General features: G+C 42.6%; 2 protein-coding genes across 2 annotated transcripts; both read left to right on the top strand.

The window, feature by feature from the left end:
* The first annotated feature begins 957 nt into the window (after positions 1 to 957).
* Positions 958 to 6180, top strand: LOC109957044 (thyroid adenoma-associated protein homolog). Its single transcript, XM_020594615.1, has 18 exons — positions 958 to 1207; positions 1332 to 1512; positions 1593 to 1679; positions 1765 to 1792; positions 1893 to 2041; positions 2148 to 2270; positions 2370 to 2490; positions 2709 to 2854; positions 2934 to 3018; positions 3095 to 3231; positions 3363 to 3560; positions 3654 to 4383; positions 4709 to 4861; positions 5036 to 5145; positions 5239 to 5399; positions 5487 to 5656; positions 5747 to 5911; positions 6017 to 6180. The coding sequence occupies exons 1-18, from the start codon at positions 1086 to 1088 to the stop codon at positions 6178 to 6180; spliced, it is 3030 nt and encodes a 1009-aa protein (XP_020450271.1). The 5' UTR covers positions 958 to 1085.
* LOC109956972 (thyroid adenoma-associated protein homolog) lies at positions 6156 to 11957 on the top strand. Its single transcript, XM_020594495.1, has 13 exons — positions 6156 to 6380; positions 6470 to 6574; positions 6666 to 6866; positions 6955 to 7105; positions 7366 to 7618; positions 8207 to 8443; positions 8534 to 8738; positions 9268 to 9456; positions 10139 to 10365; positions 10464 to 10634; positions 10721 to 10987; positions 11078 to 11280; positions 11371 to 11957. The coding sequence occupies exons 2-13, from the start codon at positions 6563 to 6565 to the stop codon at positions 11616 to 11618; spliced, it is 2364 nt and encodes a 787-aa protein (XP_020450151.1). The 5' UTR covers positions 6156 to 6380; positions 6470 to 6562; the 3' UTR covers positions 11619 to 11957.
* The last annotated feature ends 2473 nt before the right edge of the window (positions 11958 to 14430 follow it).

Raw genomic sequence — 14430 nt, 5'->3', positions numbered from 1 at the left:
TACCAAAGTCAGTGGCATTAACCACCAAGCTATGGATTTCAGCCATTTCAGCATTTTCAGGGCAATTCTTCAGCAATCAGCATCCACACACATTTTCTTCAGGAAATGCATTTGTCTAGTTTGAGTATGTTATTTCTTTTAAAAATAGAACAAGTTTATTAACATTGTTGTTTTAATAGCCTTTTGTATCCAAGTTCTGATGTCATTTTCCCATGACAAACCTACAGCAGCTTATGTTAGAACTGCAAAAAATTATGTCTTGTGTTTTACTCTAAGAATTGAAAGTTTTAAATTAAAGGTTATCCACACATGAAAAACAACTATCTGTTTCATTTATGGTTAAATGAAAGTGTTGCTGACTATGACCTGGATGGCTGAGAATCTGCACGGACATGTTGCTGATGTTGTTGTCAGCACCTATGTGTGTTTGATATACAAATCACTGATTATAATTACATGTTGCAAGATCATGTCTGTTGATATTTATATGAGCCTTGCTTTTACATTTTATTGCCTAAACAAATTTGTAATAAATAAATAAATAGTGTTGAAACAAACTACAGGTGAGGGTTTTGTTTTCATTCAGTGACCAAACATTTCCGGAGGAGGGCCAGATTAACCCCATGGGTCGCTATTTGTCCACCACAGTCATACTTATGGATTAACACATAATGAAAATACTCAAGTACAAGTACCTTAAAGCTGTACACATTGTATAGCTACATAAAAATACTGTACATAGGCACCTTTATTTAAGGAGTCAGTCCTTCTGCCTGTAAAATAACTTTTTTAGTTAAAGCACAATTAATTAAATTATAATACTTCGAAGGTATTTGGACGTTGAATGCTTTGTCTTTTATTATGCGATTTTGTTTGTGGATGTCTTTTATTTCAATAAATACAGTTAATATGGACAAAAAAGACTGCATATGTCAGCCTCTAGGTGGGAGCATGTCGCAGTAAGTCTACGATCACCACTGATTTTAGAAGCGTAGAATTAGAGTTATATCACGTGACTGGCCACACAGCGTGCTGCCGATGTATCTGGCAATATCAGAAGTCTGTACAGTGGAGTTAATATAACAATGTTGTCCTTAGAAGGCCTGATGACAAGTCTGCAAGACTGTGTGACCACCGAAAATCAAGCTCCCGGAAATGCCAACCAAACACTCAGACTCTTTTTGGATAAACTGTCTCAATCCTCCAGGTTGGTACCTACTGTGCAGTAGCTATACACATATATATATATATATCTCTCTCAGCATGTTGGAGTACATAATTCTTCCGGTCTTGTAAGATTATATATCAGTGATTTAATTATGATTGAACAGGAGCGGTGTGAAAAGATCCAAGGATCGTTGTTTGGAGGAGAGTCTCCAGCTGCTGAGACAAATTTCAGATGCAGAGATTCGTGGGTTAGAAGAGAGACATCTTCAGCTTCTTGTCAGACTCCTCCTCTCCACGCAGCTGCAAATGGTCAGCATCTCCACAGCCTGCCGTAAAGTGGACCAGGTAAGCCCGACAGTGTGTTTTCACCGTGCAATACCTAAAACAAAAGGGAATCTAATTGAAACTTTATATTTACTTAACAGATGTTGCAACATTTGGCAAAGGTGGACCACCAGTTAGTTTTCAAAGAAACGCATCAGTGTTTGCATTCTATATTCAGCAGTGACCAGGTACAGAGAGCTCTAACTTAAGTTGTGTTTGCTGGATATCCGCATAAATGCACTGCAGGTAACTTACACCATGTCATCTTTTCAGATTCTTTCTTTTGAGGATCTGCAGCGAGGTTGGTGCTGGCAAAAAAACAAAACAAAAAAAAAAACGTGTTTACACTATGTCACTAATGTCATATCACAATTTTATCATGTTTTTAAAAATATTTTTAGCCCGTATGTTCTTGGAAGACAGCACTGCTGGTCGTGAGGTGTGGCGAAGGTCATACCTGTCATGGCTGAATAAAATGTCCCAGTTATTTGCTGCTGTATTGCAACAGGAATCCCTGACAGATGGACCACTGTGTTACATTGCTGTCAAGGTACATTAGGAGCAGCGTCCTTCATGAATCAGACAAGGTGCATTGTATTCAAAGCAGACTTACTGTGTGATCTTTGTTACCAACCTGAGAACTGTGATCTCTGCAGGTGTGTTTGCAAATATTTCACCTGTTGTCTAGTGAAGTAGCTCCTCTAGTGTGGAACAAGGAGAACAAGGACTCAGTAGTGCAGAAGATCTTGCAGGCTCTTGTGGACATAATTCTTGGACAGGTTTCTTACTAATTCACTATTTCAGAGTCACTTATTTGAAAGACATATCTCAGTTAAGTTGCATTGTTTCATTTGATCAGTGATCGCCCTGTCTTTTAGTGCTTCAATAGGGACACTCGGCTTTTGGCGGGCACTGCTGTGGCCATGTTGATCAACACGGCGACAGAGAGCAGAGCAGGAGGAGCTGCTGCCTGGAGTCTGCTACAGGTCTCTCACTTTGGTAGGTAACCTCGAATGCCACTGGACAAAAAGCATGAGCAAATCAAATTTTGGGGTTGTGGTAACATTTAAATAAATTTAGCCTTTAAATTGCTGTTTTTTTTCCTCTGTGGTACTATTTATACAAAACTGTAAATGCTACATATATTACAGATTCTATAACTGAATGCCTGGCTAGAGATTCCTGACAGAATAGCTGTCCTTTCTCTTACTTCTCAGAGCCCTGGCTGCTGACTGTTGGTGCTCTCCAGGTACAGTGTAACCCTAAAGGGATGGATGGAGTGGACAGGCTGGCTGTGAGCAGAGGCCTCCTGACCTGCTGTCGACCTCATATCTTGCTCACTTCACACGTGGATGACACTGAAGTAAATCTACTAAAAACTCATGTCAGAAACATGTTTGTGCTTGGTGCTATTAGCAAATCCATCCATTCCTTGTTTTCAGAGGTGTTTACTGCTGAGTGGTTTGTTTCCTCTGGTCTATACTTTGTGTGAAGAGAAGATGGATTGTCACTGCTTCGCCTTCGACGGTGAATAACGTCCAGATTGGTTTTTCATGTGCATAAATTGCAAGATCACCTGTTTAAACCTGACTTGTTGTTGCAGTCTTAACACTATGGCTGAAGAAAGTTAAAGAATGTCTGGCTGACATCTGGAAAATGACAGATGTTCGTCTTCTGCCTGACAACAGCCGCTTGCAGAAACAACTTATTCATATCATGTGGACAAATGCAGAAAGCCCAGTGAGTCAAATTAACATTATCAGAATTATTGCAGTTCAAAATAAAATGGCTTTATAATCTCAATAATGATGAATATACTGTAGGTTTGACCATGTCAGTACTAAATAATCTGTCTTACTGTGCGTTGCCAGGTGGAAGGTGTGTCTGAGCTTGTGCGCAGTGCGTTTTCTCTGCTACTGGGCCTCTATGAGATGGACTGTGATCAGTTTTGTGATACAAAGAAGACTCTTTATTTTACTCTACTTGAGCAAATAATCAAACTCCCTTGGGAATCAAAAGCCAAATATCATCACCTTTGTGCTCTACTGCCATATCTGGGTACTGACATGGTGAGGATTAAGAGGTATTACAGTGTTAATAATGTTAATGCGTAGTCAGTATTAGTCATGATGACTTTGATGCATTGTTTTTTGATCAACCAGGTGCTGGATCAGTATGTTGAAATACCTAATCATCTCCTGAAGTGCTTGTCAACCAATCACCTGTCACCATGTGGATCAGAGCTTTATAAGTGTCTGATCCAACAGCAGAGGCGCGAGCTGTGTGATGGCTCACGAAAGTCTGCTTCACACACTGAACTGGATCTGGCTGATTGGTGGGCAAGGCGTTGGCGGCCAGTCCTTCTCGAGGCACTGACATCTGATGTGACTCTCCTACAGAGCAACAGCTCAACATACTTACTACCCTGCACCTTCCTAGTCTTCCCCTCTGCTGTGGAACACCTGCTCGCCTCTCTGGACCCGTTTGCCCCTGGCCACCTCTATGCCTGGGCCTGCATCATGAGCTCGTATCGAGCTACGACTGGAGGCTCACTATGGGCTCTGCGGGGTAGCTCAACCCTTGACACCCTCCATCTAGCTCTGGGATCTGCAGATGACAAAGTCCGTCTTGCTGCTCTCAGCCTCCTCTGCTGCAGCCCAAAGACCAACGACACTCCTACCTCAGAGGAGATGTCACTAATGAGGATATTTATACCTCAGAACCTAAACTGTGAGTCCTCATCTTTTCGTCAATATTTTCAGGCTGGAGTGAAGAGGTTTTTGGTCCGTATCAGAGACGGCTGTTTGGCACGTCAGAGAAGAGAGAAGGGCAAAAAGAAAGTAGATGCTGCCCAGTCGGAAAAGGCGCAGCATATCTTGGAGCAGGGCATAGGTGAGGTGATTTATATTCTACTCTACAGACTGATGTATATTTATCATACTATGTTGTGCGCTTTCTTTGCAACTTCATTTGACAAGGTTTTGTGGAAAAGGATTTAGTTATAGTGTAGTGGATCTAGTTATAATATTGCTAAAATAATGAGTCCTTCAGTCAACATTCGTGTATTTGAATTTTTAAAGCAAAGGGAACCAGTTCCCATGAAGGCTTAACATTTGCCTTTGTTGCATTGTTTGTAATTTAAAACTCAGCCCTGCATTTTTCAGTAATTTTTAAAAAAATTTCCTGTTCATCAAAACCTTTTTTGTATGCAATATAGGGTTTGTGGAATGGTTGAGTCAGCTTCCATACAGCTATCTGGCACCAGGACACAGTTATCAGAGGAAGAAGACTGTGTTGTTGTTGCTGACTGCGGTGCTGGAGACGTGCACAGACACCTGGAGCCCAGACAAAAAGAAGGGACAACCTCCAGGTCAGTCTGGAAAATCAGTGACTGGAAAATGTAGAAAAGAAGACAAAATAATTTGTTTTAAATACTATTTTGTGGTGCTAGTACATGGTTCTCTGCATTCCTGTTAAATGTTAAGTTTTAAGTTCTTTTATTATTTAAGTTTGCATTTTGAGTTTCTTGAAATCATTTTTGCAGCAAATATGGGGTCTCTTATTAACTGTGCTAGACAAAAAGGACAGTGGGATTTCTTCTGCAGGACTAAACAGCTGGTCCTTATCAGCTGTTTAGAGGATTCTACAAATGAGGTAGAGCTGCCTTTACTTGCTTCAATGTCTTTTTATATATCAGATTGATTATGAAGATAGAATAGATACAGGAGGTTTTTTTTTCCGTTACAGATTCGAGAGCTCTCCGCTGGGTTATTGTTGAGATTCTTCCCACCCTGTTTTCCAGATGATATAGCTGCAGTGCTGCTCACGCGAATCAAACAGTTTCTGTGCAGTCCTCGGGTGCAGGAGGCTCAGATGGGAGCACTGATGACTAAAGTCCTCTTACAGAAGTGAGCCTTGGCTCCTGTATGCTCCTGTTCAGAATTATGCCTGCTTTATATGCAAGGGCCGACCAGTTACTTTTTGTTTATCTGTAGATCACAAGAGCAGCATGAAGGCTGCAGGCTGAACAGTAACATTACTGTCAGCAGTGGACCTAACCCCAAGGCCTCCAGCATGGTCAGATTCCTGGTGAAGGAGTTGGAGGAACACTATCTGACAGCCAAAGTTGAAATGATGCTTGCTGCCAGAACCAAACCTATTCATGGTGAAGCTTAAGATGTACAACATGTAGATGTTTACTGGAAAACTTGGAAAACTTTTAGTTCTTTAAATCCTGTCATGATTGATGTTCCAGGTATTCTAAGTGCCCTTCAGAGGTGTTTGCTTGAGACACCCAGCAGTGTGTATGATACACTTAACCACAGTTTGACGACTGAGGTGCTGGGTCTGCTGGAGAAAGTCTCTCTGCTGCTGCTGGGTGTTCTCTATGGAGACCAGGATGATTGTTCCACTGAAAAGGGTAATGGAGAAATGTGTAGAAACAGTACTTATCTGCGAATGAAGTACACAACATCTCAGATTTCGTTATGGCATCATCACAGACAATTGCTGTCTTCTGTCGTAGATGTTCCCCCTTCTTTTTGTGATATGGGAAATGCCATCAGCTCTCTGATAGCTCAAGGATCTAGGGGCGGACAAGGGGATGGAGAGGAGTGCGTCCTGCTATCTGAAGAGCACAGCCTCATGACATTTAGATGCTTAATGGGATATCAGAACCTGACATTTTAGCATATTTACTGCAGGTGTAGTTTTTTTTCTCAATATTACTTGCCTTCATGTTTCCTTATTAGGAAATAGGAATCTTTTTAGGTTCTCTGGTGGAGAAAATCGTCACTACAGCCAAACCCAGCTGGTGCCTTCTGACAATAGAGGATCTAAAAAGAGCAGCAAAAGTATTCCAGAATATTCTTCTCAAATGCCGGCACTGGGTAAGATTGATAAACCCATTTAGAGGGATTAAGTCTGCATCACCTTAGTATTCCCGTTCTGTTCTGAAAAACACATTTCCCGTCACCAGGGGGCAGTAGAGGGATGTTGTATAGGCTTCACCAAGTTCTGTGCCTCTCTGTTGAGCAGCAATAACCCAGAGCTTCAAGCTATCCCGACAAACATGCTGAAACAAGTGAGCAGTGATACATGCTTGTGTGTATTTTCCATTAATGCAAATGCTGGACTGCTGCCTTATAGACATGTCCTCTCACATCTCTTCACAGGGATTAGAGGTTGTGCAGTCCCCTCGTTGTACATCTGTGACCCGGCGGGCTGCTGGGCTGCCTATGTTGATTCTGTGTGTTGTGTCAGCAGAGGAGGCCAGTAACGCAAGACCTCTGTTAGCTCACAGCATCCAAACCTTACTGGAGACAGCCCAAACTCCTCTACCTGACAACTGGGACCAAACACTGGACCTGCCTCAGGTTTGTAGACATACTAACATGAATGAGGATCATTGCTGTTTATATGTATAAGACAGATGTGGTCACATTGTTGTCGATTCCCTTCCAGGTGTGTGCGGTTCACACTCTGCAGGCCCTGGTACGTGGCTCCACTCTGGGAGGAGCAGTCTTTCAGTTTGCCCCAGCTGTAACCATCTTGTCGCTCACTCTGCTCAGCTCTCCCTGCTGGGCCATGAGAAATGCTGCTCTGCAACTTTACAGTGAGACACAAACACATTAAGAGCTTTACTTTTAGGCTGTAATGTGAAGATGCACATTGTTATTCAAACTGCACATTTTGTTTGTCCAAAATATTCAGTTATTATTCATTTGGAAGGAAAAAATTTAAGAAATACATTTTAGGAGCTGAAACCAGTAAATTTGTATTTTTATTTATTATCATAACACTTCCAGGAATATATATTTGGTTCTGCTCGAATTAACACTTGTGGTACTACAGTAATTAAAATCCTTTTTCTAGGCTCTCTGTGCTCGCGAATGCTTGGTCAGAGGCCCAGCAGTGAAGAGTGTGGTCCCACCCAGCATGGCATGTCCCCCTCTACCTTCTTCTTCCACTACCCTACCCTCCAGCCCTTCCTCTTGGGCAAGCTGAGAGGGGCAGCGCAAGACCTCCAGGGTCCACCTGATGAGGCCAAGCTTCACCTCCAACCCTCACTCTACCCCATCCTCACTCTGTTAGCCCAACTCCAGCCTGGTGTTCAGGACGCAACTGAGTGATTACTTTTTACTAGATGGTTTGGTCAGGCGAACTATTACAAGTCTTAGTTTTTATTCAGACCCAAAGTATGCAAGTGTTTATTTAAACCAAATGTTAGACCGTTGCATTTAATAATTTACTCAACTTTACTAGTGAAGAAAAAGCTAAGAAATGACCTGAATTGGCTATCAGTAAATTCTTTGACCTTGAGGGTGTGATTGAGGATCACTGGTTAAAAGGATTAGTTTGACATTTTGGGAAATACACTTATTTGGTTTTTTTGCCAAGAGTAAGGTTACAAAGTTGATACTGCTCTCATGTTTGCACTATAAATATGTAGCTGGAGCCGGCAGCCGGTTGGCTTTGCTTAGCATAAAGTCTGGAAACATGGAGAAACAGCCAGCCTGGCTCTGTCCAAAAGTAACAAAACCCACAATATTACATTGACATGTCAGTGGTATCAGTCGTCTCCTCAGCTGTAACTGGCAGCAATAATGCAAATAAGTGTTTTACCCAAAGCAGTGGGGGAGAGAGCCAGGTTTTCTAAATGTATGAATCTCCATTTGACCAAGTGAACGTCTTCTCTGGTTTTCTCTGATTTCAGAATGTTGTCAGACTTCCTGCCTCCTTTGCTCCAGCTGTCTGCCAGTCCTATTTACAATGTGAGAATTATGGCATCTAAGGCTTTGGTTGCCATGACTCCCCCATCAGAGTACATGAACATACTCATAAAACTGATGGCTCAGCTGCCCGGTCCACAGGAGCGCCGCTACCACAACCGGCTCCATGGACAGCTGCTGCTGATCAAAGCTGTTCTAGAGAGAGTTCTCTGCACACGCAGGTGAGACTTAAAAGAGCTGTTTATTCATTCATCACACACTTTCATCAGACACAGACAGGTTTTGAAATCCTACTGTGTTTGTGTTTGCAGTGACCCTTCAGCTGACCTGTCTGAGGTCGTGAGCAGGGTCGATGCCTCACTGTGGCTGGTGACTGAAGCTCAATGCTGCCCCTTGGTGAAGGCGGTCTACGTCAGCGTGGCGGACTTGCTAAGAAGATTCTGCAGTGAGACTTACTTGTCAAAGCTCAGTGACATGCTCATGCGTGACCTCCAGACACCTCAACGGGGGCTTCAGGTGCGTGACACACACACTGACACATCCATATACAGTGTTAAAAACAGACATTGTTAGAGGAATATTTTAGCCTTTTATTGATGGTATTACATCTATACATGCTATACATACATAGATGTAAAACATGGGGTGAGAGTTAACACAAAGCATTGCTCCTTAGCCTGGAATCAAAACAGAATGCAGCGTTTGTGTGGTTAGTGTCTTAAACCTATTTTTTAAGTGATGGGTTCATACATTGACACTGCTGTTTAGTGTGTTAGCAGTTGGCAAAGCTCTCTTGGAAAAGATGATGTCACATATTTTGGTGCAACAATCAGGATTTTGCAGCAAACACAAGCCAGATGAGGCAAATTAATTGATTTTCTGGTGCAATAAAGTTAGAATAAGCGTAATTTAAGAATTCTTCTAAACTATAACTTTAATTGTTGTTTGTTTAGTCATGAGTATTTAAGATTATATAGAAATACTCAAGATCCTATTACCCCTAAACCCTTTGTATTAACCTCTTTTCTATGTAACATCTCGACAGGTTGGGCTGTCATCCTTCCACCGGCGAGCCATCCACTTTCTATGTGCAGATGTGAAGCAGGCATGTCAACTCTGGAACAACTTTGCTTCCTCAAGCCCTGATCTCAGGCTCTCATTATTTGCGTGGTTGGCAGACGGGCGAGGTTCGCAGCAGACCAGTTTGAAAGAGGCGATCGAGAGGGTGTTGCAGGTGAGAATTAATCTGCTCCCTAGACTTCATCATGAGGAAAACAACCTTTCCAGAACCTGTCTAACAGCTTTCAGTATAATGACTTTCTTAGAACACAATGTGAGAAAACAGAGGAAGCATAAATAGACTTAAATAACACACCAGCTGAGGCTGAAGTCTGGTGGGAGATTTCTTTTTCTCTTTTACATAAGAAAGGGAGTGTTTCTAAGATATTATAGTCTGTAGTTATGGAGCCCTACAGTAAGTACAGTCATGCTGAGGATATCTACCACTTTTATTTGCTGTGTTAAAGTTCACGTACATTATCTAGACCATACTTTCCTATGTATATTCTGTTTAATGTTTAATTGACTGTTTTCAAAATAAACATAAGATGTGACACTGCAGATATGGGCTGCTGCTTATGTTGCATAGCCATTCATTTTACAGCACTTATTTACCCTTATTTCATCATTTACTTGGACTAGAGCACTCTCTTTTTATATATTTGATTTAGTTTTACTATAATAATGGTAAGTATAAAGTTATTACTTTTTTTAAAGAATCAGAAATAACTGTCTTTTAAAAACAAACCAAAAGAACTTTAAATATTATTACATAATTATGCCTGGTTGGTATTTAAAACACATTTATCATTTGACAGGTAGGTTTTAAGGGCTGTACTAATGTTATCTGTCTCCAGTCGCACCTGAAGGAGGCGGTGTTGAGCCACAGTGTGGAGTACCGCAGGACCTACCTGAGAGCGCTGGTGGCAGTGATGGCTGAAGGACATCGTCCTCGGTCTGTCCCACTGGCCGAGTGTCTGGATTTGTTGCTTGGGATCCTGGAGGACCAGGGAACTGGGCCAGAATTTCTGTCCCAAGCTCTGTATGCTGCTAGTTTGCTGCTTTCCCAGTGGTCACATTCCAGGTTTTTACATGTCTTGTTATCTTTCTTCATCATAGAGCCACATACTGGATCACCTCTAACCGCAGCTCTGATTTTCTTCTTGTCTTTCTGTATATCAGTCTAAAGATGTCCATGTTGCAACACTGGTGTAGCATCCTGGAATGCCACCGTTCCCCAGAGGCCCCTGAAGTACTCAGGCAGGCATGTGCTGAAGCTCTGTGTGTGGCTGGAGTTCCACTAATGAGCCACAGCCTGAGAGAACACAGCGCTCTGCCGGCCCTCGTGATCAGGTATGAAGGCAGTCAGATAGTGCTGTCTGTTAAGTGATCCACCCTAATGGACAGAAATGAAAAATATTGCATCTCTTCTGGTTTAGGTTGATCAGCACTGGCCTTTACTTGCTGCAGGACCAAAGCCAGCAGGTGAGGATGAAAGCAGCTTGTTTTACCTCCATGCTGCACCATAAGAGAAGAGGAGAGAGAAAGAGCAGCGTCCACCTGATGCAGGTCAACCAGGCTCTGCCGTTCCTACTGGACCTGCTGCTAGAGGAGTACTGGGATACTCCTGGCACACTGGAGGTGCTGCTGTGTCACCTGCCTCAGCCTGACCTCAGATCAGTGCTGAGAGAGGCCTCTGAGACTGGGTATGTTATCTCACTGAAACAAATACCCTATTACAAACATCAACCTTGATTGCATGTTTAGCTGTCATTATTATTGCTTTTTTTATTTAGATGTTCCGGTCTGTATGAGCAGGATGAGGCCAATGTGTTTGCAGAACCCCCTGCGATGTGTGCACATGTACTGCCTTACCTCCTGCAGATGGCTGAAAAATCCTCTGAATCCTCTGCTTTGGCACAGAGCCTGGGTGTGTGGGCACAGCAGAGTGCCTCACAGGTGCTAAACAACCTGGCAGTCTGCAAAGAAATCCAGCCAGGTAGCACATTAGCTTGTCAGTCAGAATGCAGGAAATGTTTTTGATAAATTTGCATGTGATATGTGATCAGATGATGTGATCTCTCTCCAGCTCGGACACTGACCCCAGCATGGCTGGCTCTCCTCGTGGACCCCCATTTCCACAGCGCCCTCTGTGGCCTGTTCACCAGGGCTGTCTTTCTCCTCCGACTGTTGAAAACATCCGAAGTTGTAGGACACGTTTGTGATCCTTCATCCCTGCACACGACTTTACAGGAAGTTCTTAGTCAGCTCAGTCAGAACGGCGTCCACTTTCCCTCTGCTTTAACAGCAGTTTTGTCTGGAGAGCTGGCACTGTAGCTTTCCTCGTACACTCAGTGTCCTTTCACCAACATGGCCCAAGATAAACGTAGTTGTCCCAGAGTGCTTATGGCATCCATATAAGTAAGTCCAGCAGCACTTGGCAGGCTGACCGAGTTATGTAAGAGCTCAGTGGCTGCAGTTACTTCTGACTGTCATCATACTGTGTACACAGGCAGAAGGCTCACCAGGCATTGACTGTCACGTGCACGAGGAGGACAGTGTAACAAACAGTTGTTCCTTGTGCTTTTGCAATAATGCTTCCAGAGATTATAACTTTACATTTTCTGGAGCTTTATTCTTTTTTTTTTTTTTTTTTTTACGCAGGGGGGCTGCCAATAGAATAGCCCCAGGTCTGTCTTTATGATCACCATCAGCCCAAGCAGTATACTCATTATTATTCCCAGAGCAGTGCTCCTGTGTCTTCTAAGTAGTTTGCCATGTCTCAGCTGTAGCACTGCTCAGACTGATGTAGTGATGTAATGTAACAGCATCTGGAGAAACCGGTTGCCCGGTGGCCAGCAGGGATATGCACTACACAAATTAATGCTCCATTAAAGGCCTTCTGCTCAGATAAGTGTCCATTTTCCAACCACATGAGGACTGAAGATGATTGACTGGATCTGATAAGAAAGCTGCCGGTTGCTCCACAACAGACCACACACTAGAGCAGTCTGACATCAGCAGCCCGCCCACTGCTTTTGTTTGACATGGGCAGCACTCAGTAGTAGGCAAACACTGACTTGAAAGCCTTTGCAGATGCGATGTTTGACCGTGTTAGGCTAGGAATTAAATGTACATGGAGGTTTTTGTTGTTGTCCTCGCAATTTGTATTTCCTCCGAATATATTATTAATATTGTCAGAAATGAATAAATTCTTTTAATGGGCATTATCTAAGCCACCACTTTGTCAACATAAGACTCAAAACCAGAAGAGCTGCAGTTTTTAAATTTAATTATAACTTTGTTTTACATATTCCTATACAACCACGATGTGCCTATGTTTCACTTAAAGCTGCATTAACTAACTTTTCCCTCTAATTTTCAACCATTAAGGGCAAAGTGAGAGTCAAAACAAACTCACACAGTATCCCCTCCTCTTCTCTCTGCCCTTCCTGCCCTGTCTGTGAAACTGCGTCATATGTGGTCACGACAGCCAGAGGCAGTTGTGGCAGTCAGATAGCGCAACAGTAATAACTGGCTCTAGAGCTAAAGTATATGGAATATAGAGCCCGTGGTTTTCGGTGGCATTGCTGCAACACAATGTCAAAGAGGTTTACATTTTAGCGATATGCATATGTATGTCTGATGGTATAATACTTTATTTTGTTAGAAAAAAGTCTCACAAGTGAGAGCTTGTATAAACTGAGTTGCTTCTGCATATAAGTACTAGAACATACATACGCCTCATTTTTTGATCTTAGGTCACATCTAAGATGATAATTCACCATTGTAACATTGTAGATAAGTAAAAAAAAAAAACAAGGAAGAGCGCCATGGGCTCTTTAACAACAGGGAGCACAGATGGCCAGAAATGACCACAAGGCCTGGGGGGCGGGGGATCAAAGTGTGATATGTGTCTCCCTGGGGGGCACCAGAGGACTTCAGGGGAGTCGCAACGGGAGGAAAAAAAAGAACCTAAACATCAAACTTAAGCTAGGCTCTGTGTAGGGCAGCTTGTCAGCATGTCTAATAATAAAGACATCACTGATTAACTAAACTGTGTCAACAGGGAACATGGCCAAATAGGAACAGCCACTTTTTTGTGTGTGTGTGTGTTTGTGCACACAGTTGGATCCAAACTCGTAAAATTAAAAGAATGTTGAGTTGTCCGTTGAAGGCGAAGCCTGTAATGATGTAGCAAAACAGGTTTTTAATCTTTTATAGTCTATTTTGTTTTGCCAATAAGAATGTCATTATTTTGAATAAAAAACTAATCCTCAGCTATGTCACAGATTCTGGCTGTTGCTTCCACTCCTGACAAAACATTTCACATGAAATTGTTGAGATATTACCCAGTTCTGGTCTCCAGCAAATTTGCTGCATCACTTCAGCTCTGTTCTAGTAGTTATGGAAGACTGTTTCTGTCAGGAAAGGAAAAAACAAGCAAAACATGAAACGTTGGTCACAAAGCTTAGTTTGACTAAGTAGGTCAAAATTATGATTATTTTAAAATTCCATCATTTTCATTTAAATATGTGCATGTTATGTTTGTCCTAACTATCTATGGACTTCTATAGTTGGCTTAGTCCCAAATGTGGCCCACTCTAATGGCCTAGTGACTTATGGTTGTCACCCAGTGCATGCTGGGAGAGGCTCCTGCCCCCTGTATGAGCAGCGTGTGATGGAAAGTGATGGGCAGATGCTGTGTGTTTGTCTAGTAATTGCCTGAAATCTGAGTAAACATCTATTGGAAAAGTGGCTTAGTGAGCACTGACCAAATCACACGTTAGCTGCTCTCTTTACCAGTCAACCAACAATGTCACAGCGTGGTTACACAGCATCCTACTCACAGGCAGACTGAGGCAAGCTGGCCTAGTGGACTCTACAGAGGATGATAATGGTCAAGGCCAGGTGAACAACAGGCCTCACTGGGTGGAGAGGAAGCCTGGGAAACATTGGGTCTGGAGCGATGTACTAAGCACTTAGAGCCAGATAAGACTGCAGTTAGATGAGGATTATAAATGGAAAGTAATGACGGAGTGCATTTGAAAATGAAAATGGAAAGCAGAGCAGCCCTCCATGGACAACCAATTTATTGTTGGATAAGGAAAAGTGATGGATTATAGAAGTAACCATAACATCAACCTTT

This window comes from Monopterus albus, unplaced genomic scaffold (genome assembly GCF_001952655.1).
Source record: "Monopterus albus unplaced genomic scaffold, M_albus_1.0 scaffold23.1, whole genome shotgun sequence".
Taxonomy (NCBI): domain Eukaryota; kingdom Metazoa; phylum Chordata; class Actinopteri; order Synbranchiformes; family Synbranchidae; genus Monopterus; species Monopterus albus.
This window is presented reverse-complemented; position numbering and strand designations above follow the sequence as displayed.

Coding starts and splice junctions, on each gene's coding strand:
- LOC109957044 (XM_020594615.1), top strand. CDS start 1,086: ATGTTGTCCTTAGAAGGCCTGATGACAAGTCTGCAAGACTGTGTGACC. Junction 3,232..3,362: donor GGACAAATGCAGAAAGCCCA/GTGAGTCAAATT, acceptor GTGCGTTGCCAG/GTGGAAGGTGTGTCTGAGCT. Junction 4,384..4,708: donor TATCTTGGAGCAGGGCATAG/GTGAGGTGATTT, acceptor TATGCAATATAG/GGTTTGTGGAATGGTTGAGT.
- LOC109956972 (XM_020594495.1), top strand. Junction 8,444..8,533: donor AGAGTTCTCTGCACACGCAG/GTGAGACTTAAA, acceptor TTGTGTTTGCAG/TGACCCTTCAGCTGACCTGT. Junction 9,457..10,138: donor CGATCGAGAGGGTGTTGCAG/GTGAGAATTAAT, acceptor ATCTGTCTCCAG/TCGCACCTGAAGGAGGCGGT.